This window comes from Cherax quadricarinatus, chromosome 11, assembly GCF_038502225.1.
Source record: "Cherax quadricarinatus isolate ZL_2023a chromosome 11, ASM3850222v1, whole genome shotgun sequence".
Classification (NCBI taxonomy): Eukaryota; Metazoa; Arthropoda; class Malacostraca; order Decapoda; family Parastacidae; genus Cherax; species Cherax quadricarinatus.
In genome coordinates, this window is record NC_091302.1 from 22332120 (window position 1) to 22357079 (window position 24960).

General features: G+C 38.8%; 1 protein-coding gene across 4 annotated transcripts in view; it reads right to left on the minus strand.

The window, feature by feature from the left end:
• Positions 1-22195, minus strand: part of LOC128687708 (UDP-glycosyltransferase UGT5) — a gene marked incomplete at its 5' end in the record, with an annotated part of 120388 nt that extends 98193 nt beyond the window's left edge. For all 4 annotated transcript variants that reach the window (XR_011391862.1, XR_011391861.1, XM_070083968.1 and 1 more), the window contains 1 exon segment: positions 21923-22195. Coding sequence is in view for 2 of the 4 variants with exons in the window: in XM_070083968.1 (XP_069940069.1) it covers positions 21923-22195 (273 nt within the window).
• Between the last annotated feature and the right edge of the window lie 2765 nt (positions 22196-24960).

Consider the following 24960-nt stretch of genomic DNA (forward strand, 5'->3'; position numbering starts at 1 on the left):
GGAAGTGCCTGGAAATGAGGCGGGGAGGGAAACCTTAAACCGGCCTCAGGTGTGTAACAATAAATATTAATGGTCTGTGTGATGGTGTAAAACGTGAGTGCTTCCGGATGTTTTTGAATAGATACAAGGTTGACGTGGCTTTTGTGCAGGAACACAATTTTAAACTTGGTCGTGAATTAGTTGTGCCTGGGTACCAAGCTTATGTGTTGCCATTTGAGCGTTTAAAAGGAGGAGTGGGTGTGTTGATAAGGGAGGTGAGCCCGTTTGTATTGCACAGGAAAGAGGGGGAAGGGGGGAGAGTATTATGTGTGGAAGGATGGTGGATGGGAGAGAGAGTGGCGTTTGTGTGTGTGTATGCCCCAGCAGAAAGTGACGTGAAAGTAAAGACGGATTTTGTGCGGGAGGAACTTGTGTACTTCCTACGCACGTTACCGTCTGTGGCGATTGTGGGGGGGGGGATTGGAATTGTGTAGTTAAGAGGGCAGACGTGGAACCCAGAGGAGTGGGATATTTTTCCTTAGTCTTAGGGGGCCTGTTTAGAGATCTTCAGTTACATGATGCTTTTGGGGGAGGTCTGTGGGAGGTGGAACATACTTTTATAAAGCGGGGATACGCAGCTCGTTTGGACAGGATATATTTATCTCGGAGGGTTTTGGTAGAGTCTTTTAAAACTATTGAGATGGTGTCTTCCGATCATAGGGCGGTCATAGCGGAGGTGGGGTGGGAAGCTTTGACTCGTAGGCAGGGAAGCTATTGGAAACTGAATACGATGGTTTTGGGGGATGGGGAGGGAGTGGAAGGTTTTGCAGTATTTTGGGAACAGCTCTGTGCAGAGGGAAGGACTGAGGAGGATGTGGTAGGATGGTGGGATAGTGTGGCTAAGGTAAGAATACGTCAATTTTATGTGAGGGAGGGCAAACGCATTAATCAATTGCGGTATGGTTTGTCAAATTATTTAGAATCTAGATTACAGGATTGTTACGAGGGGGGGCGGTGGCGGGGGTGTACCCCGTGGAGGAAATACAAATGTTGAAGGACAGGGTAAAAGATTTGTAAGAAGAGCATTTTGCAGCAGTACGGGCACAAGCGGGGCTGGACGAAGTACTCTGGGGCGACAAGCCATCGGCTTGCATGTTGCAAGGACAGAAGGTACGACAGCAAACAACTACAATACTAGGATTGCAAGTCATTTCTTCAGTGGGGGTTTTTCGAGAGGGTCTGGTATTACGGGAAACAACGGGGATGAGTGCGTATGCAGATAGATGGTTTGAGGAGTACGGGGAAAGTAGTGTCGTGGATGGCGAGGTTCATGGGCAGGTATGTGAGTATGTGTCATGCAAACTGAGGAGGAGTGATCGGGAGGCACTGGGTGGGGTCATTGAGGAAGAGGAAATATGAAGAGCCCTTATGGACATGAGGAAGGGAGAGGCGCCCGGGATAAATGGTTTACCAAGCGAATTTTATGTACAACACTGGGGTCTGCTAAGGGGTTTCCTAGTAAGGTTAATGAATGCCATGAAAGACGAAGGTAAGATGGGAGAATCGCAGGCAACGGCGGTGGTGGTGTTGGTCCTGAAGGGTAAAAAGCAGAGTACTCTTCGGGATTGCCGAGCCATTTCGTTGCTTTGTGCTGATTATAAGCTGTTCACGAAAATTCTTGGGAATAGCCTTAAGTGCATTGTGGGGAGGGTGGTGTTTGAGTCTCAGTTTGGGTTGCCGGGTAGGTCAATGGTTGAGGGCCACGGGATCATAAAGGGGTTCCTGGAGGACATGGAAGGGGGTAGAGGGACGTTGTTGGCATTGGATTGGCAATTGGCTTACGACAGGTTGGAAAGAGGCGCTTTGCAGGATATTCACCTCAGACAGGGGTTTGACGAAGAAATAGTGGGGTGGGTGGATACGTTGTACTCAGGAGCAAAGGCAAGGGTGCAAATCAATGGGTGTGTGGGGGAGGGAGTCAACATGGAGCGGGGACTTCGGCAGGGTTGTCCAGTATCACAAATTTTGTTTGCATATGTTCAGGATCCTTTTTATAGGATGGTGGAGGATCGTCTAAGGAATGGGGGGGGGGAGATTGTGTGCAGAAGCGTTGGCCTGGCTTGGTGGGCTATGTTGACGATATAACTATTCTGGTGTGTGAGGAGACACGGTTAGGAGTTTTAGGGGAAGTTGAACACATGTTTGGGAGGGTTACTGGGATGAAGGTAAATTTGGAGACATCAATGATAATGGGGCTGGGAGAGTGGGCAGGGAGATTAGAATGGGGATGTGATGTCGTGCAGCGTCAGACTGGGAGTCTGAAAATCTGTGGTGTCACATATGAGGCTGACCTGAGTGCTGCAAGGGTCAATAATTCGAATGGGATGGTGGAACAGGTGCAGCGACGTTTGGGAATGCTGCGACCTCACCATTTAACCCTTAGGCAATGAGCAATTGTCATCAATGTATTACTATATAGTAAAGTCTGGTTTGTATCTGCAGTGTTGCCGTTAACAGGAACGGCGATCACGAGTATTCTTAGAATGGTGTTCAAATTCTTGTGGGGTTCAGAGTGCGAAGGGAGGTAGTGACATTGCCGGTATGTAAGGAAGGGTTGGGTTTGTTGGACTTGAGAAAGCGCGTGAAATGTGTGTTCATTAAGAGGGAAGTGATGCATGCAGGTGGATGGAGGGGGGGGAGCTAAGTAAGGTACATGATCACCTACGGAAATGGTATGGGAGAGCAGAAATGAAGGAATGTGAAAAAGTGTTATGTGCCTTAGCGTTAGCCAGGGAACCGGGAAAAGTAAGGGTGGGAACTTTGTGTAAATTGTTAGAGGGACATGTAGTGGTGCCGGTTGAAGGGATCTACCCAATTTATGCATGGGATGTAATATGGCAAAGATTTAGTAAATTAAGGATATGACCTAGGGCCAGAGAGGTTATGTATCGTTTCCTACATGGTATATTGCCAACGGGAGCGATGCTCTGAGATAGGAGGGTCATCGAGGGTGGGGGCTGTAGCAGATGCAGTAGGGAAGAGACTGCGTATCATGTTGTCTATTTTTGTGAAGGTTTCGAGTGCATCAGGGTATGGATGAGTAGGGTTGTTGCTAGGGTGGGGGGTCAAGGTGTGTCGGTATTGCGAGCATTGAGTCTTGATATGAGTGGGGTGGATGAGGGTGTGGCAAGGGGTTTAGCATATATAATCGTGGACTACATATATGTTTTGTGGGGTATGAGGGGGGAAGGAGGGTGGGGAAGTGCTGAGAAGGATTTTGGCGGCGACGTTTTATCGAACTTTGTGTCGCAATAGAGAAATATATGGGAAAAGGTGGGGTGAGGTTTTTTCCGAAGGTTATAGAGGACTAACAATAGGGAATTTATTGGCGTTATAACGGGTTTTTAACTGCCGGGGTGAGAATGTTGGTAAAAGGGGAGGGGGAGTTAGGGGTATTCAGCGGGCTGACCTTGGGTGTGAAGTGATGGGTGGATGGGTGTGACTGGAGGTACACGTGTGCAACTGGATGTGATGGTGTGAAAGATCTATTTTGTTTAGTTACCTTGTTGGGGAAGGTATAAATGAAAGTTTACACGCATACCATTTATATTATTATTATTATAATAAAAAAGAAGCGCTAAGCCACAAGGACTATACAGCGACTTACATACCATTTATAAATATATAACATATAAAATATGTAACATGAATTATGTTCCGCTTGTACTGTTCTTGCAAGTGAATTTTAACTTGAGAAGGTTTTCCTTTCACTATGTTCCTTGAAACACTGAGGTGTTTTGATATTTTTGTAACGTGTTCCTGCATCTTTTTTTTGAAGTAATTACCTATTATGTAATCATGTGTAAATAAGGACTGGTACCCTAAATTAATATTCATTTTATATTTATTTGTATGTAATACTAGTTAGGCACGTGCTAGAAGGCACAGCGAAAGTCTAGTCTCGAGGAATGTGTGTTAAGTTTTGGTATGTTTGTAGGTGGCCCGGTGGCCTGGTGGCTAAAGCTCCCGCTTCACACACGGAGGGCCCGGGTTCGATTCCCGGCGGGTGGAAACATTCGACACGTTTCCTTACACCTGTTGTCCTGTTCACCTAGCAGCAAATAGGTACCTGGGTGTTAGTCGACTGGTGTGGGTCGCATCCTGGGGGACAAGATTAAGGACCCCAATGGAAATAAGTTAGACAGTCCTCGATGACGCACTGACTTTCTTGGGTTATCCTGGGTGGCTAACCCTCCGGGGTTAAAAATCCGAACGAAATCTTATCTTATCTTAGATGTTGTCAGGAGTTTGTTATGGTGTTGTTATCTTACTAAAGTCAAGATAAAACTTTTGGATAATCTTATTCATGTCATAGTCTTGGATTCTTTTAAAATATTTACATATCCTAGTATTTTACCGATAATGTAGCACGTGGTGTATTTTGTTGCATTTTAAAGCGTGAACTTCACGTTATGCAATGTTGTTATAAAAGTTTGATTTTCATGGTTGTTACATTAATATTGATATTATATATTGTCGGTGTATATTCTTCTACTTATAAAGGTGTATGTGTATAGGAATGTAATGTTCATATCTGTTTTAGTTTGTAATTTTATGTTTTTGTGTTATTGATGTTCATGCACCACCAACTATTGGTAAATACTCATTAAGTTTTTGATGAGGTCAGGGTACGACCCTAAATTAGAATAATTAATGGTAGGTTTCTTAGAACGGTGAATGTAAATATTTAAGGAGGGGGGGGGAGAAAAGTGTCAGCAGTGGCTACACTGGCAATAGTAATTATTGTAAATGGAAGGGTTTGTAGGATATGTTGTGGGTTGTGTATCTGGTTGTAATATGGCCATTATCTTAGTGTTTATTTTCTGTACTGGGATTGTGTAATAGAGGTTATTGTTAATATCCAGCATAGTTTTTAATTTTATTATTCTCTTATACATCCTTGTATTTGTTCTATATTTTAAATAAAAATAAAAAAAAAAGATGTCTAATGTTGTCCATTCTCTGTAGGATGTAGTGTATAGATTATCTCCGGCAGTGTAAATAATCTGTCTGCAGGAGGGAACAATGTATAAATTTATTTATTTTGGTAGGTTTATGTATACAAAAAAAAAAACTGTACTGTAGAGAAGAAATTAACCGTTTCTTGACAGCTGTCAACAAGAGCACTTCAGCCTACCAGATTTAGTGAATGGGCTGCACAGGGCACATACATGGCAAACTTATTTGTTTCTAAATTTTTTGCTGCGTCATATTATAAAGCCTAGACATGTTAGCAGTGTTGTCGTAAGACTGACCCCTACATTTTGAAAAGCTTAGCTTACAAACTTCGTGCAAGTACAGTAACACCTGATTTGCCAATTCCTCACTGGAATGGCTTTTCATTTCCAGAATTGTTAAAAAGTGTTCAATAATCTTGTGGAAAATTGCATTTATCTGAATATAACTAATTATGTACATAACAGTAAATGATAACAAAGATAATTATTATTTATCAATGTTACATAGACAAGTAGGAATTTGGGACACCTAGGTCGCAAAAAATGTCCCCCTTCGATACCTACCACTGTCATAACCACAAGTTGCTCTGGACCTATTAATTAAATGAATAATACATCAGGAATTCTGGTAAATATATAAATTTGTGGACTGTATATTAAAAAATTATTATATATATACACAATTACATAACAGAAGGAAAATATATCTTAATATCACTCACCAATTTGACTGGATATTAAGTTGTATCATACTCAGAATAACCTCACTAACTAAATTTATGAAAACACTGGCCAGAATTATACACAAATCTAGAGAGCTTATCTGAGGTTCCTGGAGCTGTCTTGTCCAGTCGTCTGATATCTCAAGTTATGCAGGAATGCATGTCCAACAATTTTACCTCCTATTTGAGAGGTATCAGCCCAATTTCAACCTCTAGAGCACGAAAATTCCTTCCCATCACACCAACGTTGTACACAATTCAAAACCAAGATGGTTAGTCTCTCGTCTGCCCAGATGCAGGCTTTCCGTTTTTATTTTTTTTTATTATCACACTGGCCGATTCCCACCAAGGCAGGGTGGCCCGAAAAAGAAAAACTTTCACCATCATTTACTCCATCACTGTCTTGCCAGAAGGGTGCTTTACACTACAGTTTTTAAACTGCAACATTAACACCCCTCCTTCAGAGTGCAGGCACTGTACTTCCCATCTCCAGGACTCAAGTCCGGCCTGCCGGTTTCCCTGAACCCCTTCATAAATATTACTTTGCTCACACTCCAACAGCACGTCAAGTATTAAAAACCATTTGTCTCCATTCACTCCTATCAAACACGCTCACGCATGCCTGCTGGAAGTCCAAGCCCCTCGCACACAAAACCTCCTTTACCCCCTTTCTCCAACCTTTCCTAGGCCGACCCCTACCCCGCCTTCCTTCCACTACAGACTGACCGTTTTCTATGACATAAATATTATTAAATACAGTATGGCCATCTATTTACATATAAATACTGAATTTCTGGAAAATATATACAATATTTTCCACAAAACTGTCAGTTTTTCAGACACCTAAGTACAACACTTAACTGATCGATATGTGATACATTTGGTGTTAAATCAACTGACAAACTAAAATAACCAGAAGATTTTACTTTGTCAACAATGACCGCGTGGACCTTCTGAGCCATCAACTGAATCAGTTTCTCACAGATGGGTTTGGACAGGTAAGAATTTCCTTTGCCAGAATTTTCATGTTCTGAAATGTTTCACTGTTTTATTATTATTATTATTATTATTATTATTATTATTATTATTATTATTATTATTATTATTATTATTATTATTATATACATATGTATGATTTTTTTTTAATTTATTGTGGGAGCCTTTTTTACGGAACCTGGTTCAGCCGCACCATTTGGAGTCTTGCACTATAAGGTCCATGGTAAATCTGGCACTGGAAAGCTTCTGTGGTGCCCATCTTCCCTTGATGCCCTAAGCACGTGCTTATTTTTGCTTATTGGTTAATCCAGCCCTGACATCCATGTTCTAATTCGTCAAGAATATTCTTATATTTCCTAGTTATTCATATTGTTATACTGCTTACCTGCTCCTCGGGAAAATGAGTTTGGTATGATGTCCTCTCAAGGTCCATTTGCCTTACTTTGCTATCAGTTAGTATTCCCTGACCGAGAGTTAATCAAAACAGCAACTTTAAAAACCTTTAACTTACTTAAAGCTTCTTATGGATTTTGTGTCATTCTTCTAATCTTATTCTCTCCCTTAATGTTTCATTTACAAAGATGGACATGTCTTTTGGGAGACTAGGAATGCACAGTCAACAAAGTCTTCTATTTCCATTTTTAGTTTTCATCACATAAGCTTTAATTAGGTTTAGTAGGCTGCATATTATCTCACTTAACCCATGTTTTTAATAGTTCAAGCTTTTCAAGTGGCTAACTAAATTACATTATTACATTGTCCATTTCCGTGCAAGATATGCATGCTGTCTATTCTGGTATATACTTTATTGTCTCTTCCATGTTTCCTTTCTCGAAGTTTATTAATCGATTTACAGTATTCCAGTTTTATGGCGCCTTCCTTAATATAAATATTCGTACTTGCCTAATTATATATCTGTGTTACTTTCCCTAATCAAGGTGTTTTTTTCTCAGGTTTCATCTCCTGTGATGTACTTGGTTTACTGAGGTAGTACGGCCTCTCCAAAATCCTTTCTGGTAGCTGGCATGTCTCGTTCGTGACTGTTGTTTTGGAACCTTACATCTAGTTCCTCGCTTATTTATGTCATCTCATTTTTCCCTTTACTATAGTAAGGTTCTGTGGTCATTAACGTTTTGTCTTGATGTATATATTTGTATCAGATTGAAATATGCTTAAGTTTTAGCTAATGTATAGTTTCCTCATTGTGCTTCTATATTTCTCAGTAATTCTGTTCATTTCTGGGTTTGCTTATATTTTTCTTCACACATCTTTGAGTCTTGCTTTTATTCATTGCCTTTTTTATGTATTGTCAATGTACTTCTTCTTGCCTCTTGTACTGGAATGATTCTTTCAGCTGCGTCTCTGCATTTCTGGATTAAAAAAGTCCATCATGTCTTGCTCTGATTAGGTTTTCATATAATACACTTTCTCATTGCTTTTTCTAACAGGAACTTTTAAGCTTTCATATCATTTTTTTGGTATATGAATCTTTTGTGTCCTATCCTTTTATTTAATTTTCTTGCTTTTACCATTAACGTAATTATTCATCTAGCAGCAGAACTCTTTTTACTCTTAAAAGTACTTCGTATTTAACACTCTCGAGGTAATTTTTCACTCTGGCTAAATTTTAAAGGAAATATTGATAGTTCATCAGTACGTGTTGCTTATAAAGATTTAGACAGGAAACTTCTTTTTCACTGAGTTGTCAGGACTTACCACTCCTGCATTTCAAAACAGCAAAATGGGCAGAGGTAGCCTCTCTTACACACCCCTTACAATTCAAAGTAATATATTCTGTTCGCCTCCGCAACACTTACAGAGGGTCAGACGTCACTAAACTTCCTAGCTGGACTACAGTGTCCGGTGACAGCTCAATATCCATTATGCGGCTACAGGTATTCCCCAATATAAATACAAAACCAGATGTATTAAACTCAGTTATTTAGAAAACACAACTACAGTATTATAGTACACATATACCCTTCAACAAACTCCTTATTGTACATGAGTCACTGGTTATCCAAATCAGTACATTTGTAGTTCTGGTAAAAAAAATAATAGCAACAAAGATGGAACCATACACAAACGCAACCTTCCTAACTGATTGTGAGGGAAAAGTAGGCGTGAGTGGGGTTGTTCAGGCAACCAGGAACCATTAGCGAGTTACGTCGCGCGCCCCTCTCCCCTCTGGCGGGCTGAGGCGAAACTAGTTCTTGGTGTCTGATTTGTTTCAATTTCTACTCCTGGTAGTATTGACCTTACCTGGTGTGGGTTGAAGTTTGGAGAGTCACTTCACCTCCACTCTTCTCCTAATCAGGTAGGGTGATCTACCAGGAGTATTACTGTTTATTCCTTTCTTTTGTTTGCTGGTTACCAGTAATGATTTTGGCATTTATCACTCTTCTCCTAATCAGCTCTGTTCCTGGCGTGGTCATCCAGGATAGACGCCAGATAAAGGAGCAAGACATTTGTTAATGAGACTTATTAACAATTATTAGACTACTACCGGCCCATATTTATTCTACTTGTGGTGCTCCAACCAAGTGGTAGGAGATTCCAAAACATCGGACTATCACCATCCGCCCAGGATAACCTACATCATCATTAATATCAAAAGATCTGTCCAGGGCCTTACCTACTCCTGCCCAACTACAAGAACCGAAGGCCAATTTTTTTATTATATTTAAATTTTAAGTAAAATCCTCAAAAGTCATTATTCTTATTTTTCCTAGTCGTTTCTTTATTTATTTATTTTTCCATTAGTTTTTGTTTTGTTCAGATCGAAGGTGTTCCACTGACACTGATATTTTGTCTCCCTCCCGTTACCCGTTCCGTGGTCGTCAGTCCCTGTACCCTGTACACTAATGTAAAAAATTACTGGAAACTTCGAAATCTTTCACTTTCCATTACTATTACAGACAAATTTTAAGATTTAATTTTACATTTAGACATTTAATGCATAATGTATTTTTAATAAATTTCTTTGAAATCTTTATTAAGATTCACCAATACTGATAATGTAAACACAAGCCAAAATACCTACATATACTATAACTAATTTCACTACCCCACAACGATGATTACGGAGTTTCTACCTATGGCAGAGACTATGGCAATTACATAAAATAACTCTAAATTAACAACAAGTATGTTACTCGCCAAAATACACGTACAGCATGTCCTCTTTGACCATTTTTAACCATTATTTTTAGCTTCACTTATTTTAATATCAACACACATTGCACAAGTACCAGACTGACACATCTTCAACAAAGTTTCTATTACTTAAAAAATGGTCATCCTAATATATTGTTAATACTTAGGCATAATTCCAAAATGAAGTGCCTTCTCCCCCACTCTTTATTTACATCAGTTGATCAGCCATATTTATTAAAAAAATAGCTTGCTAATAGTTACATACTAGCATTTATAAATTAAATATAAACCTCAAAATGTTAATTGACATGTAAGAGTCTATTTGTTTTGGTCTCCATATCTCCATATCTCTTCAAAATGTCTCTTCTTACTCATGTAGGTTCTTTGCCTCCTAGTTCACTTTGCCATGGTAAAAATCTCATTGAATTAGTAGTTATATTTTCTTACATTTTCTTGATTCTTTTGCCTTCCCAATGAAGTTTTTAAAATCAATATTGCTGTTGTTCTTGCACCTGTGGGAATCTCAGTTACGTGTTGAGAAGACGGACCAAGAGACCTAAAGCAAACTCGTCCTTATTTGATTTTTGTTAAAAATTGAAATCCTTAATATTTCTATAGCCTTTTGTTTCTGTTTCTTCAAACTTTTATTGTTACCTAAGAAATCAATCCTTCTCTGTGTTTAGCGCTTCCCATTAACTGTGTTTCTATTAATGCTAATTAATCTGAGTTTATTTTATGTTAATTCACCGGCATTCGTGTTGACTTTGTTCACAATTTTATGTTTTGACCCTTGATGATAACTGTCTTTGTCATTATTGTGGATTTCTCCTTAGTGTGGAGGATATGACAAGTTATTGTGAGAATGGTACGTAGGGGTGATAGATTTTTTTAGTATACATAAAGCCAGTTTTATGTTTTTTAAGAAAGGTATGAAAAGATAAAGACAATTTTGTTGGACTGAGAAAAGATGGGTAATGTAGGAGGTGTCAAGAATTATGAATCCTATTTAACTACATGACATATTATCATAACTATTCTACCGTAATGATAATATGACGTACAAAATACCTAAATTCCTTTAGGTATTTTGTACGTCATAATGTCACCCGAGGTTCTTCTGACGTTAGGTTTCGTTTCTCTAACCTCTTCTCATAGTTCATACCCCTCAACTATGGGAATTGTTTCGTTACTTCACCAACATAATTCCCACCAGAAGAAGAGTCCAGTGACAAGCTACCTTTTCTAGACGTCCTCATTCACAATGTTGATAACACGCTAAGATTTCAAGTTTACCGTACACCTACCAACAAAAATGATCTCACCCACTTCTATTCCAGTCAAGATACTAAGACCAAAAGAGATATCATCGGATTTTTCAAAAGATTATACCGAATTTGTAGTCCTGAGTTTCTTGACGAGGATTGTACTTACATACACCAAACCTTCACTGATCTACATTTTCTTTCCTTTTTCATCAAAGACTGCAAGAAAAGAACTCTTCAGATCATCAAGTCTCCACGCACCAACACCACTCCTTTCTTTTAGATTATAATAATTATAACACCACTCCTAACAAAGTTACAATTCTTCTCAACAGCCAGGTTGCACCGAACGTTTCCAACTAGAGTCGCCATCGCATCAAGCACTTCCATAAGGGATCTAACCAGGACAAAATCGAACCACAATGAACCATTCAATGCAGGAGTTTACACAATACATTGTGGAGGCTGTGACAGGATATATGTAGGCGAAACAGCTAGGAAGCTCGAAACACGCCTCAAAGAACACATTTACGCCACTCGTGGCGAAACGTTTCCTTTAATGAATGTCCTGAACATAAGAACATAAGAACATAAAGGAGAAACACTGCAGGACGCCTGTTGGCCCTTACTAGGCAGGTCATTTACAATTCATCCCACTAACAAAACATTTGCCCAACCCAATTTTCAATGCTACTCAAGAAATAAGCTCTGATGTGAAAGTCCCACTCAAATCCAACCCCTCCCACTCATGTACTTATCCAACCTAAATTTGAAACTACCCAAAGTCCTAGCCTCAATAACCCAACTAGGTAGACTGTTCCACTCATCAACTACCCTATGTCCAAACCAATACTTTCCTATGTCCTTTCTAAATCTAAACTTATCTAATTCTTGACTGGGAATTTAGAATCATACGATTTCTTAGAAGTAGTTCAGGATTGTTTTTTGAAGCAGTTTGTGACAGAACCTACAAGGGGTAATAACCTGCTTGACTTAGTTCTGGCAAACAATGAATCCCTTGTTAATAATTTAGAAGTTTCAGAGGAACTGGGTGCTAGCGACCACAATCAATTACATTTAGAATTGAATGGAAGTATGATAGTAGGGATAACTCAGTAACAGTCCCAGATTTTCGCTTAGCAGATTACGATGGGCTTAGAGAACACTTATCATCTGTTGACTGGGGTAACGAAGAGAGCTATCAATATGACAGTTTTCTGAACACAATACATGCTGCTCAAAGAACGTTTATCCCTTATAAGGAAATTAGATCAAATAGAAATGACACAAAATGGATGAATAATAGGCTGAAATATCTACTAGGGCATAAGAAAGGAATTTATAGACGTATCAAAAGAGGCGAGGGTCATCTTATGAATCAGTATATTGAACATTAAAATGGTATAAAATACCGACAGGTTGTTAGGTAATTTTATACCATTTTAATGTTCAATCTGTCAGACACTGCAACACAAGGGTATCTTGGTACAGACCTGCAATCAACTTCGACAACTTCCACTAGTGAGAGGGGCTGGATTTGAGAGGGACCTGACCTCTCAACATCTGAGTTCTTACCTCTCCTAGAGGCCTACGTCTCACCTCTTGGCGCTATAAAAAGCTCCATCCTGTCACTTCTTCTCCATATTGTTTCATACTATGGAACAATGCTCTTCTCCAGACTGAGGGACTGACCACCTCAAAACTTTAAGGGTGATGGACTGATTACATCGTCTTCAAGTATCTTCTGCTTCTATCAACTTTTCTGTACTTGACTGAAGAAGCCTACTGTGTAGGCGAAACGTTTCACAATAAAGATACCTAACTGTTGCATATGTGTCTTACCTAACAATCAGTATATTGACATTAAGAGGGACATTGAAAAGGGGATAAGAAAAGCTAAAAGGGACTATGAAATTAAAGTTGCTAGGGATTCTAAAACTAACCCAAAAAGTTTTTTCCAGGTCTATAGAACAAAAGTCAGAGATAAGATAGGTCCCCTTAAAAATAACTATGGGCATCTTACTGACAAAGAGAATGAAATGTGCTCGATTTTAAATAATTATTTTCTCTCGGTTTTTACACAGGAAGACACTAATAATATTCCGGTAATTAATTTTTATAGTGGATCAGAAGAAGATAAATTATGTAACATCACAGTCACTAGTGAAATGGTTGTGAAGCAGCTAGACCGACTGAAGCAAAATAAGTCACCAATACTTTCCTATGTCCTTTCTAAATCTAAACTTATCTAATTTAAATCCATTACTGCGGGTTCTCTCTTGGAGAGAGATCCTCAAGACCTTGTTAATATCCCCTTTATTAATACCTATCTTCCACTTATACACTTCGATCAGGTCTCCCCTCATTCTTCGTCTAACAAGTGAATGTAACTTAAGAGTCTTCAATCTTTCTTCATAAGGAAGATTTCTGATGCTATGTATTAATTTAGTCATCCTACGCTGAATGTTTTCTAACGAATTTGTGTCCATTCTGTAATATGGAGACCAGAATTGAGCTGCATAATCTAGGTGAGGCCTTACTAATGATGCATAAAGCTGCAGTATGACCTCTGGACTTCTGTTGCTTACACTTCTTGATATAAATCCCAGTAATCTATTTGCCTTATTACGCACGCTTAGGCATTGCTGTCTTGGTTTAAGGTTGCTGCTTACCATAACCCCCAAGTCCTTTTCGCAATCTGTATGGCTAAGTTCTACATTATTTAACTTATAAGTGCTAGGGTTATGGACACTCCCGAGCTTCAGAACCTTGCATTTATCTACATTGAACTGCATCTGCCACTTTTCTGACCAAGAGTAGAGTTTGTCTAAATCCTCCTGAAGTTCCCTAACATCTACGTTTGAATCAATTATCCTACCTATCTTCGTGTCATCGGCGAATTTGCTCATATCACTAGTAATTCCTTCATCAAGATCAGTGATATATATTATAAACAACAACGGGCCCAAGACTGATCCCTGTGGAACGCCACTTATTATTGAACCCCACTCGGATTTAACCCCATTTATGGACACTCTCTGCTTCCTGTCTGTGAGCCATGATTCGATCCACGAGAGCACCCTTCCCCCAATGCCATGAGCTGCTACTTTCTTCAAAAGTCTTTGGTGCATAAGTGTCTTTTTCCACAACTTGTCGGTGAATGTGCTTACTGTGGCTGATGCTTACCCACTTTCTTGTAAGGACGACTTTGTGGGTAAGGCCAAGTTTGTTTCTAAATTAGACCTTCATAAAGGATACTATCAAGTGCCTTTTAATGGATAAAGCCTACTGGCCAATACTTGGCAGGTCCTTGTCAAACCTAAATCCACTAAAAAATATTCACCCAATCTATTTTCAATGTTACCCAAGGAATAAGCTTTGATAACTCTATTAATTCAATTACAAGTCCCACTTAAATCCAACCCCTCTCACTCATGTGCTTATCTAACCTAAATTTGAGGCTACCCAAGCGTTTAGCTTCAATGATTCTACTAGGCAGACTGTTCCAATCATCGACCACTATGTTTCCAAACTAGTACTTTCCTATCCTTTCTAAATCTAAATTTATCCGATTTCAATCCATTTCTTGAGTTCTTTCTTGAAAGGATATCCTCAGAACCGTATTTTCGTTTCCCTTATTTATGCCCAATTTCAATAATGTCTTCCCTCATTCTACGTCTTACAAGAGAATGTAGGTTAAGGGATTTCAATCTCTCTTCGTAATGAAGATTCTTTATGGAATGGATTAATTTTGTCATTCTTCTTTAAATGTTCTCTAACGAATTTTTATCCATTCTGTAGTATGGGGACTAAACTTGCATTGCATAATCAAAATGAAGCCCTACTAATGATGTGTAGAGTATAACTTCAGGATTCCTGTTGCTTACACTTCTTGATATAAATCCCAGTAATCTGTTTGCCTTTAAGTAATTGTTCTGCCTTTGTAATTCCGGGAAGTTATTATCAGTAAACTATGACACCCTTTTTGGAATGAGGAACTCGCCTGCCTCATTCCAGAAACTGATCCATCAAGCTATTAAAAGACTTGCAGGCACACCAGCCTATCTATATGATTTAGTTGTGGTTTCTAGTATGTGGCATCAACACGAGTCCCATCGGAGTTGACGATCAAGAAAACGAATGGAAAGGTAGAAACGATGAAGAAGAAAGAGACTGCTGTGGAAACTGTTGTGGAAACATCTAATACATTCTCCGTGCTACCCTACCAATGTGAGTAGACTACTGGGAACATCAAGTCGAACAACACCAGGGAAGGTAAGAATATTGTTGGGGATAGCCAGGTTAGGTACACGGATAGGGCCTTCTGCTTGAAGGACAGGAGTAAGAGACAGAGGGTTTGCTTTCCTGGGGCTGGGATGGAGGATATTGTTAGCCGGCTTGACAACATCAAGAACACTAATGGGATCAATCCTATTATCTGCCTCAGTGCTGTAGGCAATGATGTAGGTAAGTGTAGAAGTGAAGATTTAGTTAGAAGGTTCAGGACAGCAATAGACATAATTAGGAAAAAGGGGGGGTGCCATGTTATATGTGGAATTTGCCAAGAAGGGGTGTTGGAAATGAATGGTTGTCAAGAGCAATTGGTATTAATTGTTGGCTGGATAAACACTGTAAGGATAATGCAGTACCATTCATTGACAACTGGGACAACTTCTATGGCCGAAATGACATGTATGCCAGGGATGGAGTTCACTTATCCAGGGCAGGTGTGGGTTTTCTTGCTAGCTCAGTTGAGGGGGTTGTTAGGACTTTAAACTAGGACTAGTTAGAGCTATGGGTTTAGAAATGATAAATAATGCGTATGGATATATTGACTTATGCTCTGATACTAGGAATCTTAATAGTAACTGTCATGGAGTAACTCTGGGTAATGATAATTTCAGAAACTGTGTAAAAATAAAGGTGAATAGGAAAAATGTGCAGAAGAAAAACATATGATGGTATTTTATGCTAACAGTCGAAGTGCAAGAAATAAGATTAATGAACTACATTTGGTAGCATGTGCTGGGAACTTTGATGTAATTGCATTAACTGAAACGTGGTATGATTTAAAGAGTCGGGATATGATTGCTGAGTGTAATATTCAAGAGTTTTAGTTGTTCCATGTGGATAGATGTAATGGGAAGGGGGGAGGAGTTGCATTATATGTTCGAGAAAATATTAATTGTTGCATAAAAACAGGTACAAAAAATATATGGAATAGTAACAGAATCTCTTTGGGTAGAGTTTGTAGAAGGTCAAGAAAAACTAATTCTAGGTGTAATATACCGACCTCCAGGCTTGGATCACGATAAAGGAAGACTTCTTTGGGACGAAATTGTTAGAGCTTCTAGACACATTAACATAGTGATAGTAGGGGATTTTAACTTTAGTCAAATTGACTGGAATTCTTTGACCGGTAATCTGGAGTCCAGTGACTTTGTGGAAACAGTTTAGGACTGTTTTTTGAAGCAGTGTGTAACTGAGCCTACCAAGGGTAATAATTTGCTAGACCTAGTCTTGTCAGATAAGGAAACACTCGTTAATAATTTGGAGATCACTGAAGAGCTTGGGGCAAGTGATCACAAATCCATCACCTGTAGCATTAAGTGGGAATACAAGAATAAAGATAATATGCTAAAAATCCCTGATTTTCGTTCTGCTGATTATAGTGGACTTAGGGAACACCTGTCAAATCTCGATTGGGGTTATCTAGCTAATGATTTTACTGACGATGATCATACTTATGATTATGAAGGGATCTCCATTTATGATTTTTTTCTTAATAATGTACACCGTGATCAGAGTATATGCATTCCCCAATACATTAGTTGTGTCGATGAATGCAGGGGATGAGATGAAAAGCTGTAAGCCTCCCGCCTGAAAGCTGGCTGCCTTGGATCAACGTCTCGCGTGAGCTGGGCGCCAAGGTATTGGTCCAGTGTGATGATGGTAAAGCACTGCGTACCTTGTTCCAAGGATCGTAGGTTCGAGTCTCCGTCTGCCAGAGATCAGTGTTTGTGTATATTTCGCTCCTGCTGCTCTTGCGAATTCCTTGCATATATATATATATATATATATATATATATATATATATATATATATATATATATATATATATATATATATATATATATACGGCCGATTTCATCAAACCGGCTGTATCCCACCAAGGCAGGGTGGCCCAAAAAGAAAAACGAAAGTTTCTCCTTTTAAATTTAGTAATTCATAATTTATAATTTATAATTTATATATAGTAGGTTGGTAGACAGCAACCACCCAAGGAGGTACTACCGTCCTGCCAAGTGAGTGTAAAACGAAAGCCTGTAATTGTTTTACATGATGGTAAGATTGCTGGTGTCTTTTGTCTGTCTCATAAATATGCAAGATTACAGGTACATCTTGCTACTTCTACTTACGCTTAGGTCACACTGTATATACATGTACACGTTTATTCATACACACTCATCTGAGTTTTCTTTGATTTAATCTTAATAGTTCTTGTTCTTATTACTTTTCCTTTTATATCCATGGGGAAGTGGAATAAGAATGTTTCCTCCGTAAGCCATGCGTGTTGTAAAAGTCAACTAAAATGCCGGGAACAATGGGGTAGTAACCGCTTTTCCTGTAATAATTACTAAATGTGCGTGGATGTTGTGCGAATGTTAAGAAAGAAATGATTGTGGATGTTATGAATGAGAAGAAGGTGGATGTCCTGGCTTTAAGTGAAACAAAGCTGAAGGGGGTGGGAGAGTTTCAGTGGAGAGAAATAAATGGGATTAGGTCGGGGGTTTCAAATAGAGTTAGAGCTAAAGAAGGAGTAGCAATAATGTTGAAGGATAAGCTATGGCAGGAAAAGAGGGAGTATGAATGCATTAATTCAAGGATTATGTGGAGTAAAATAAAAGTTGGATGCGAACAGTGGTTTATAGTGAGCATATATGCACCCGGAGAAGTGAGAAGTGTAGAGGAGAGAGAGAGACTTTGGGAAATGTTGAGTGAATGCGTGGGGAGTTTTGAACCAAGTGTGAGAGTACTTGTGGTTGAGGATTTCAATGCTAAAGTGGGTAAAAATGTTGCGGAAGGAGTAGTAGGTAAATTTGGGGTGCCATGGGTAAATGAAAATGTGGAACCTTTAATTGAGCTATGTGTAGAAAGAGGTTTGGTAATAAGTAATACATATTTTATGAAAAAGATGATAAATAAATATACAAAGTATGATATAGCACATAATGAAAGTAGTTTGTTAGGTTATGTATTGGTGGATAAAAGGTTGATGGGTAGGCTCCAGGATGTACATGTTTATAGAGGGGCAACTGATACATCGGATCATTATTTAGTTGTAGCTACAGTTAGAGTAAGAGGTAGATGGGACAAGAGGAAAATGACAACAACAAGTAAGAGAGAGGTGAAAGTGTATAAACTGAGGGAGACGGAAGATCGGGTGAGATATAAGCAACTATTGTCAGATAGATGGGCTGGGGCAAGTATGAGTAGTGGTGGGGAGTTGAAGAGGGTTGGAATAGTTTTAAAAATGCAGTATTAGAATGTGGGGCAGAAGTTTGTGGTTACAGGAGGGTGGGTGCTGGAGAAAAGAGGAGTGATTGGTGGAATGATGAAGTAAAGGGTGTGATAAAAGAGAAAATGGTAGTGGTTGACAGGTTTTTACAAAGCAGAAGTGTTATAAGAAGAGCAGAGTGTATGGAGAATAAAGGAAAGGGAAGAGAGTAGTGAGAGAGTGCAAAAGGAGAGCAGATGATAGAGTGGGAGAGGCACTCTCAAGAAATTTTAATGAAAATAAGAAATATTTTGAGTGAGTTAAACAAGTTAAAAAAGCCTAGGGAACGAATGGATTTGTCAGTTAAAAACAGAGTAGTGGAGTTAGTAGATGGGGAGATGGAGGTCTTGGATAGATGGCGGGAATATTTTGAGGAACTTTTAAATGTCGACGAAGAAAGGGAGGCGATAATTCCATGCATTGGCCAGGGGGGTATACCATCTTTTAGGAGTGAGGAAGAGCAGGATGTGAGTGTGGGGGACGTGCGTGAGGCATTATGTAGAATGAAAGGGGGGTAAAGCAGCTGGAACTGACGTGATCATGACATAAACGTTAGAAGCAGGGAAGGGATATAATGTTAGAGTGGCTGGTATTTTTGTTTAATAAATGTATGAAAGAAGGGAAGGTACCTAGGGATTGGCAGAGAGCATGTATAGTTACTTTATATAAAGGGAAGGGGATAAAAGAGATTGTAAAAAAATATAGAGGAATTAGTTTACTGAGTATATCAGGAAAAGTGTACAGTAGGGTTATAATTGAAAGAATTAGAGGTAAGACAGAGTGTAGGATTGTGGATGAGCAAGGAGGTTTTAGAGTGAGTAGAGGATGGGTAGATCAAGCGTTTATACATTGAAGCATATATGTGAACAGCATTTAGATCAAGGTAGAGAAGTTTTCATTCCATTTATGGATTTAGAAAAGGCATATGATAGAGTGGATAGGGGAGTATTGTGGCAGATGTTACAAGTATATTGAATAGGTGGTAAGTTACTAAATGCTGTAAAGAGTTTTTGTGAGGATAGTGAGGCTCAGGTTAGGGTGTGTAGAAGAGAGGGAGACTACTTCCCGGTAAAAGTAGGTCTTAGACAGGGATGTGTAATGTCACCATGGTTGTTTAATATATTTATAGATGGGGTTGTAAAAGAAGTAAATGCTAGGGTGTTCGGGAGAGGGGTGGGATTAAATTATGGGGAAACAAATACAAAATGGGAATTGACAGTTACTTTTTGCTGATGATACTGTGCTTATGGGAGGTTCTTAAGAAAAATTGGAAAAGTTAGTGGGCGAGTTTGGGAGAGTGTGTAAAGGTTGAAAGTTGAAAGTGAACATTGAAAAGAGTAAGGTGATTAGGGTATCAAACGAATTAGATTAAAAAAATTGGTTATCAAATTGGAGAGGAGGAGTATGGAAGAAGTGAATGTTTTCAGATATTTGGGAGTTGACGTGTCAGCAGATGGATTTATGAAGGATGAGGTTAAACATAGAATTGATGAAGGGAAAAAGGTGAGTGGTGCATTGAGGTATATGTGGAAATATTCATATTATTGTCAAAACTGCTTTTTATGAAACAAGATTCAGTTATATTCCTGTCGACCATGAACTTCCTTGATACAACTTTCTCAACTTTTTGAAAATCAATTGGATGGTTAAAATCTCTCACATGAATAAATAGAGCATTGGAATCTTGTCCAGTTCTAATGCTATATTCATGTTGTTTTAATCTTAGTTCGAGACTTTGACCATTTTGACCGTAATAAACTTTATCGCAAATTTTACATGGAATCTTATAGACACAACCGTCAGCATTTTGGCGGGAATTTTTTATCAAAATTTTTTTTACTGTATCAAGATTTTTAAATACAACTTTGATATTAAAAGTCTTAAGAAGAGAAGGCATATCAACCAAGTTTTCATGGAAAGAGAGAACCAACATATTTTTAGTTGAAAAAGGTTGGTTGTTCCTTTTTGAATTGTAAAAAGTTTTTCTTGCAATTTTAAAAGATTTATCAATTACGTTTCTTGGGTATTTCAGATCATTAGCTATTTGATGCATTACTTTTATTGTTTCTTGATAATGTGAGTAGTCACGAAAGCACTTAGAATTTCATTATTCTTTCACAGTGGTTGTTTTGCATATATATATATATATATATATATATATATATATATATATATATATATATATATATATATATATATATATATATATACGTGTGTGTGTGTGTGTGTGTGGGTTTGAGTGTATGTGTGTGTACTCACCTAATTTTGGTTGCAGGGGTCGAGACTCAGCTCCTGGCCCCGCCTCTTCACCGACCGCTACTAGGTCCTCTCTCCCCCTACTCATGAGTTTTATCATACCTCGTTTTAAAACTATGTATAGTTCCTGCCTCCACTACATCGTTTGTCACACTATTCCACTTCCTAACTACTCTATGACTGAAAAAATACTTCCTAATATCCCTTTGACTCATCTGAGTCTTCAGTTTCCAATTGTGACCCCTTGTTTCTGTGTCCCATCTCTGGAACATCCTGTATGTGTGTGTGTGTGTGTGTGTGTGTGTGTGTGTGTGTGTGTTGGTGGTTGGGTGTGTGTTTGTGTGTGGGTTTGTGTTTGTGTGTGTGTGTGTGTGTGTGTGTGTGTGTGTGTGTGTGTGTGTGTGTGTGTGTGTGGGTGTGTGTGTGGGTGGATTTGTGAGTGTGTGTGTGTGTGTGTGTGTGTGTGTGTGTGTGTGTGGGTGGGTGGGTGTGTGTTTGTGTGTGGGTTTGTGTGTGTGTGTGTGTGTGTGTGTGTGTGTGGGTGGATTTGTGAGTGTGTGTGTGTGTGGGTGTGTGTGTGTGTGGGTGGGTGGGTGTTTGTGTGTGGGTTTGTGTGTGTGTGTGTGTGTGTGTGTGTGTGTGTGTGTGTGTGTGTTTTGTGTGTATGTGTGTGTGTGTGAGTGAGTGCAGAAACTAACCGTTGCTTTTGTGAATTTTCCAGTTCCTGAAAATATTCTTTGAAAAATTCTCATTTTTTTTAAGATAGATGGAATATATTATAAAACCGTATATACTAATGATTGTTTTTTAGTTAATTAGTGCACCTAATAAATAGTGCCCTGAAAATACACTGTTTACGCTACCACATACATATAATGCATAAAATTAGAATATTACTGAACAGTTTCACGTTTTCGTCAGAAATAATAAATATGGTTTCCGAATTCTGCTAAACAGAAAAGATAAGGTACTTACCTGTAACTTGTTGATTAAGGAATAAAGACATTCAGAGAAGACAACGCTCAACATCACCAGGTCAAACTTCTCCACTTGAACTTGTTGCAGTTCTTGGGTGCGAATAGCTTTGCCACAATATTCAGATGCTAAGGGAAGCACCTGAAAGACTGAGCTGAAGTGACTTGTTGTAAAGCGATTGGGAAATTTTGAAAAAATGTCTGTGTCCGGCACAAATACTTCGCGGATTCTTGTTCTTGAATATGATGCCCTGAATCCGGTCACGAAAGTCACCTGTGATAAAAATCATACATATATATATATATATATATATATATATATATATATATATATATATATATATATATATATATATATATATGTATATATATATATATATATATATATATATATATATATATATATATATATATATATATATATATATATATATATATATATATATATATACAATGCCTGCACTTTAAAGGAGGGGTTTGGGATATTGGCAGTTTGGAGGGATATGTTGTGTATCTCTATACGTATATGCTTCTAAACTGTTGTATTCTGAGCACCTCTGCAAAAGCAGTGATAATGTGTGAGTGTGGTGAAAGTGCTGAATGATGATGAAAGTATTTTCTTTTTGGGGATTTTCTTTCTTTTTTTGGGGTCACCCTGCCTCGGTGGGAGACGGCCGACTTGTTGAAAAAAAAAAAAAAAATATATATATATATATATATATATATATATATATATATATATATATATATATATATATATATATATATATATATATATAGTATATATATATATATATGTCGTGCCGAATAGGCAGAACTTACGATATTGGCTTAAATAGCAACGCTCATCTTGCCATATAGGACAAGCGAAAATTTGTGTATGTAATAATTTCGCTAAAATCATTCTGAACCTAACGAAAAAAATATATTACACTGTGTTTGTTTAGTATTAAATTATTGTAAACAAATCTAAAATATATTTAGTTGGGTTAGGCTAAAATAAATTGCGCTTGTTATAATAAGGTTAGGTAAGTTTTCTAAGATTCTTTTCGTGCAAAATTATAAATTTTTACATTAACGGTAATGAAAAAAATATATCTTTAAACGTATAAGAGAAAATTTTAGAAAGGACCTAATTTTAAATGAGCTCTTACTAATTGACGAGTTTTACATATTCGGCACGACATATACATATATATAATATTTAAAAACAAAATACATTGAATAAAGATTCGGTAGGAAGGAGAACACTATAAATAACATCTCAGGCCCTACATCTCAAAAACTTCATCCATTTCCCCGGCGGGGTGCCATGTGCGCAAATTTCTGCAGGCATTTTCCCGCTGAATCACAACACTGAATCTCTGAAAGAAGAAACAGACTGCTGTGGGGTCCTTAGTTTCCGTGATGAACTCCAAGGGTTTCTAACCCTGCTGGGACGAAGTTATATCACGGTTGCAGCCTTCTGTATCTATTGATCTTCTGGGTTTCCCTGAACCTGGCATCATCACCCGTCTTCAACTTCAGAGTATGGTAAGTAGGTGTCAGCCAACGCAGAGGCACAAGTGTAGTCATACGCAATCTGCTTACCATCCTTCCAGGGTAGCATGGTAACTCCATCTGAACTCTTTTGGCTTCCATCAGACCTCAGTACTTGATGCTCCCATTTTGCTGGACAACGGGCTGTGGTGAGGCTTCACTTGATGTCACTGGCCTCCTTATGTCTGGCATACTTACTTCCGACATATGACAGACGAGACCATGTAGTCCAAATTGATCAGCTGGCGACCTGGCGCAAATGCAAAACATACTCTCGGTGATTATGGGGAAGGCTAGGCGAAGAACTACATCAATCCGAATGGCTTGAGGGTGAAGCCGAGTGCTCAAGGAGGCCATCAGCACTTGAAGACAGGCTTTGTCCTTTCCTGAAGCATTGTTGAACATTGCGTTCGTGATTTTTTCCCACAACTGGTTTGTCCCAGAGGAAGTGGTTGTGCTCTCTGGGAGGAGCTGGTCTACATGAAAAGTCTGCTAGGCTGTCCCACCGCATGGTTGCTTCGATGAACCAGAGGTCTTAGCTCCAACAGCACCTCTCAAGCGTTCAGGGCCAATTCCCTAGCTAGTTCACTGGAAGCTATACACAAAGACAATGCGCGTTGCCTTGCGCACCTTTGTACATCCCAGTCGCACTGGAAAAGTTACTTGATGTCATTGGTGTTCTTCCGGTGACAGATTCAGTGCGCTATATTAACTGAATGCTGGGTTATCGAGGAAGGAGTTAGTTTTGGCAGAGTTAGGCACCTTCTGAGGAGATAGAAGGCGTCATGGCCATCAAGATTCTCTCCTCCATCCACTTCATGTCATTCAGTCTGTCCTTGAGGACTGAAGTGATGGCCTGATGACCCTGCGGTGCTCCCAATAGGATGCTCATGGACGGGTGGTAGTCGAGGCTTCAGAAAGTTTTCTTGTATGACCTTTGTGGATTTAGTGCTTAGTTATGATTACATATTAATTCAGAAATTATTGATCGCACAGCCGGGACTCTTCCATACTCTCCAGAGTACCATCATCCAGGCATCACATACTGATGAAATTAAGACACATGTGCAACATTTGGGTATCTTTATTGTAGACGTTTCGCCATCCAGTGGCTTTATCAATACAAATTCTAGGACATAACTTGAAGACAGTAGGACTATATACAGAAGATGAGGTAATCAGTCCCTCAACCTTGGAGTAGGTGCGAAGAGCACCGTAGCCGTGGAGATTCTGAAGCAGAAGCAAGGAGCCTGGCGCTTATATAGTAACGTCAGGTGTAGCAGACGAAGGCATAGTCACTGGTATTACATACCATTATATACCATTCTTGCCCAACTTGTCAGACACTGCAACATCATGGAATCTTGATTCTTAGGACATGTACATAACCTTCACGACTACGACAACTACTACTACAACTAACCAATCTCTTTGGGAAGGACCTACTTCCACTGGGGAATCCCGCCTACCAGTGACTATGCCCTCGTCTGCTACACCTGA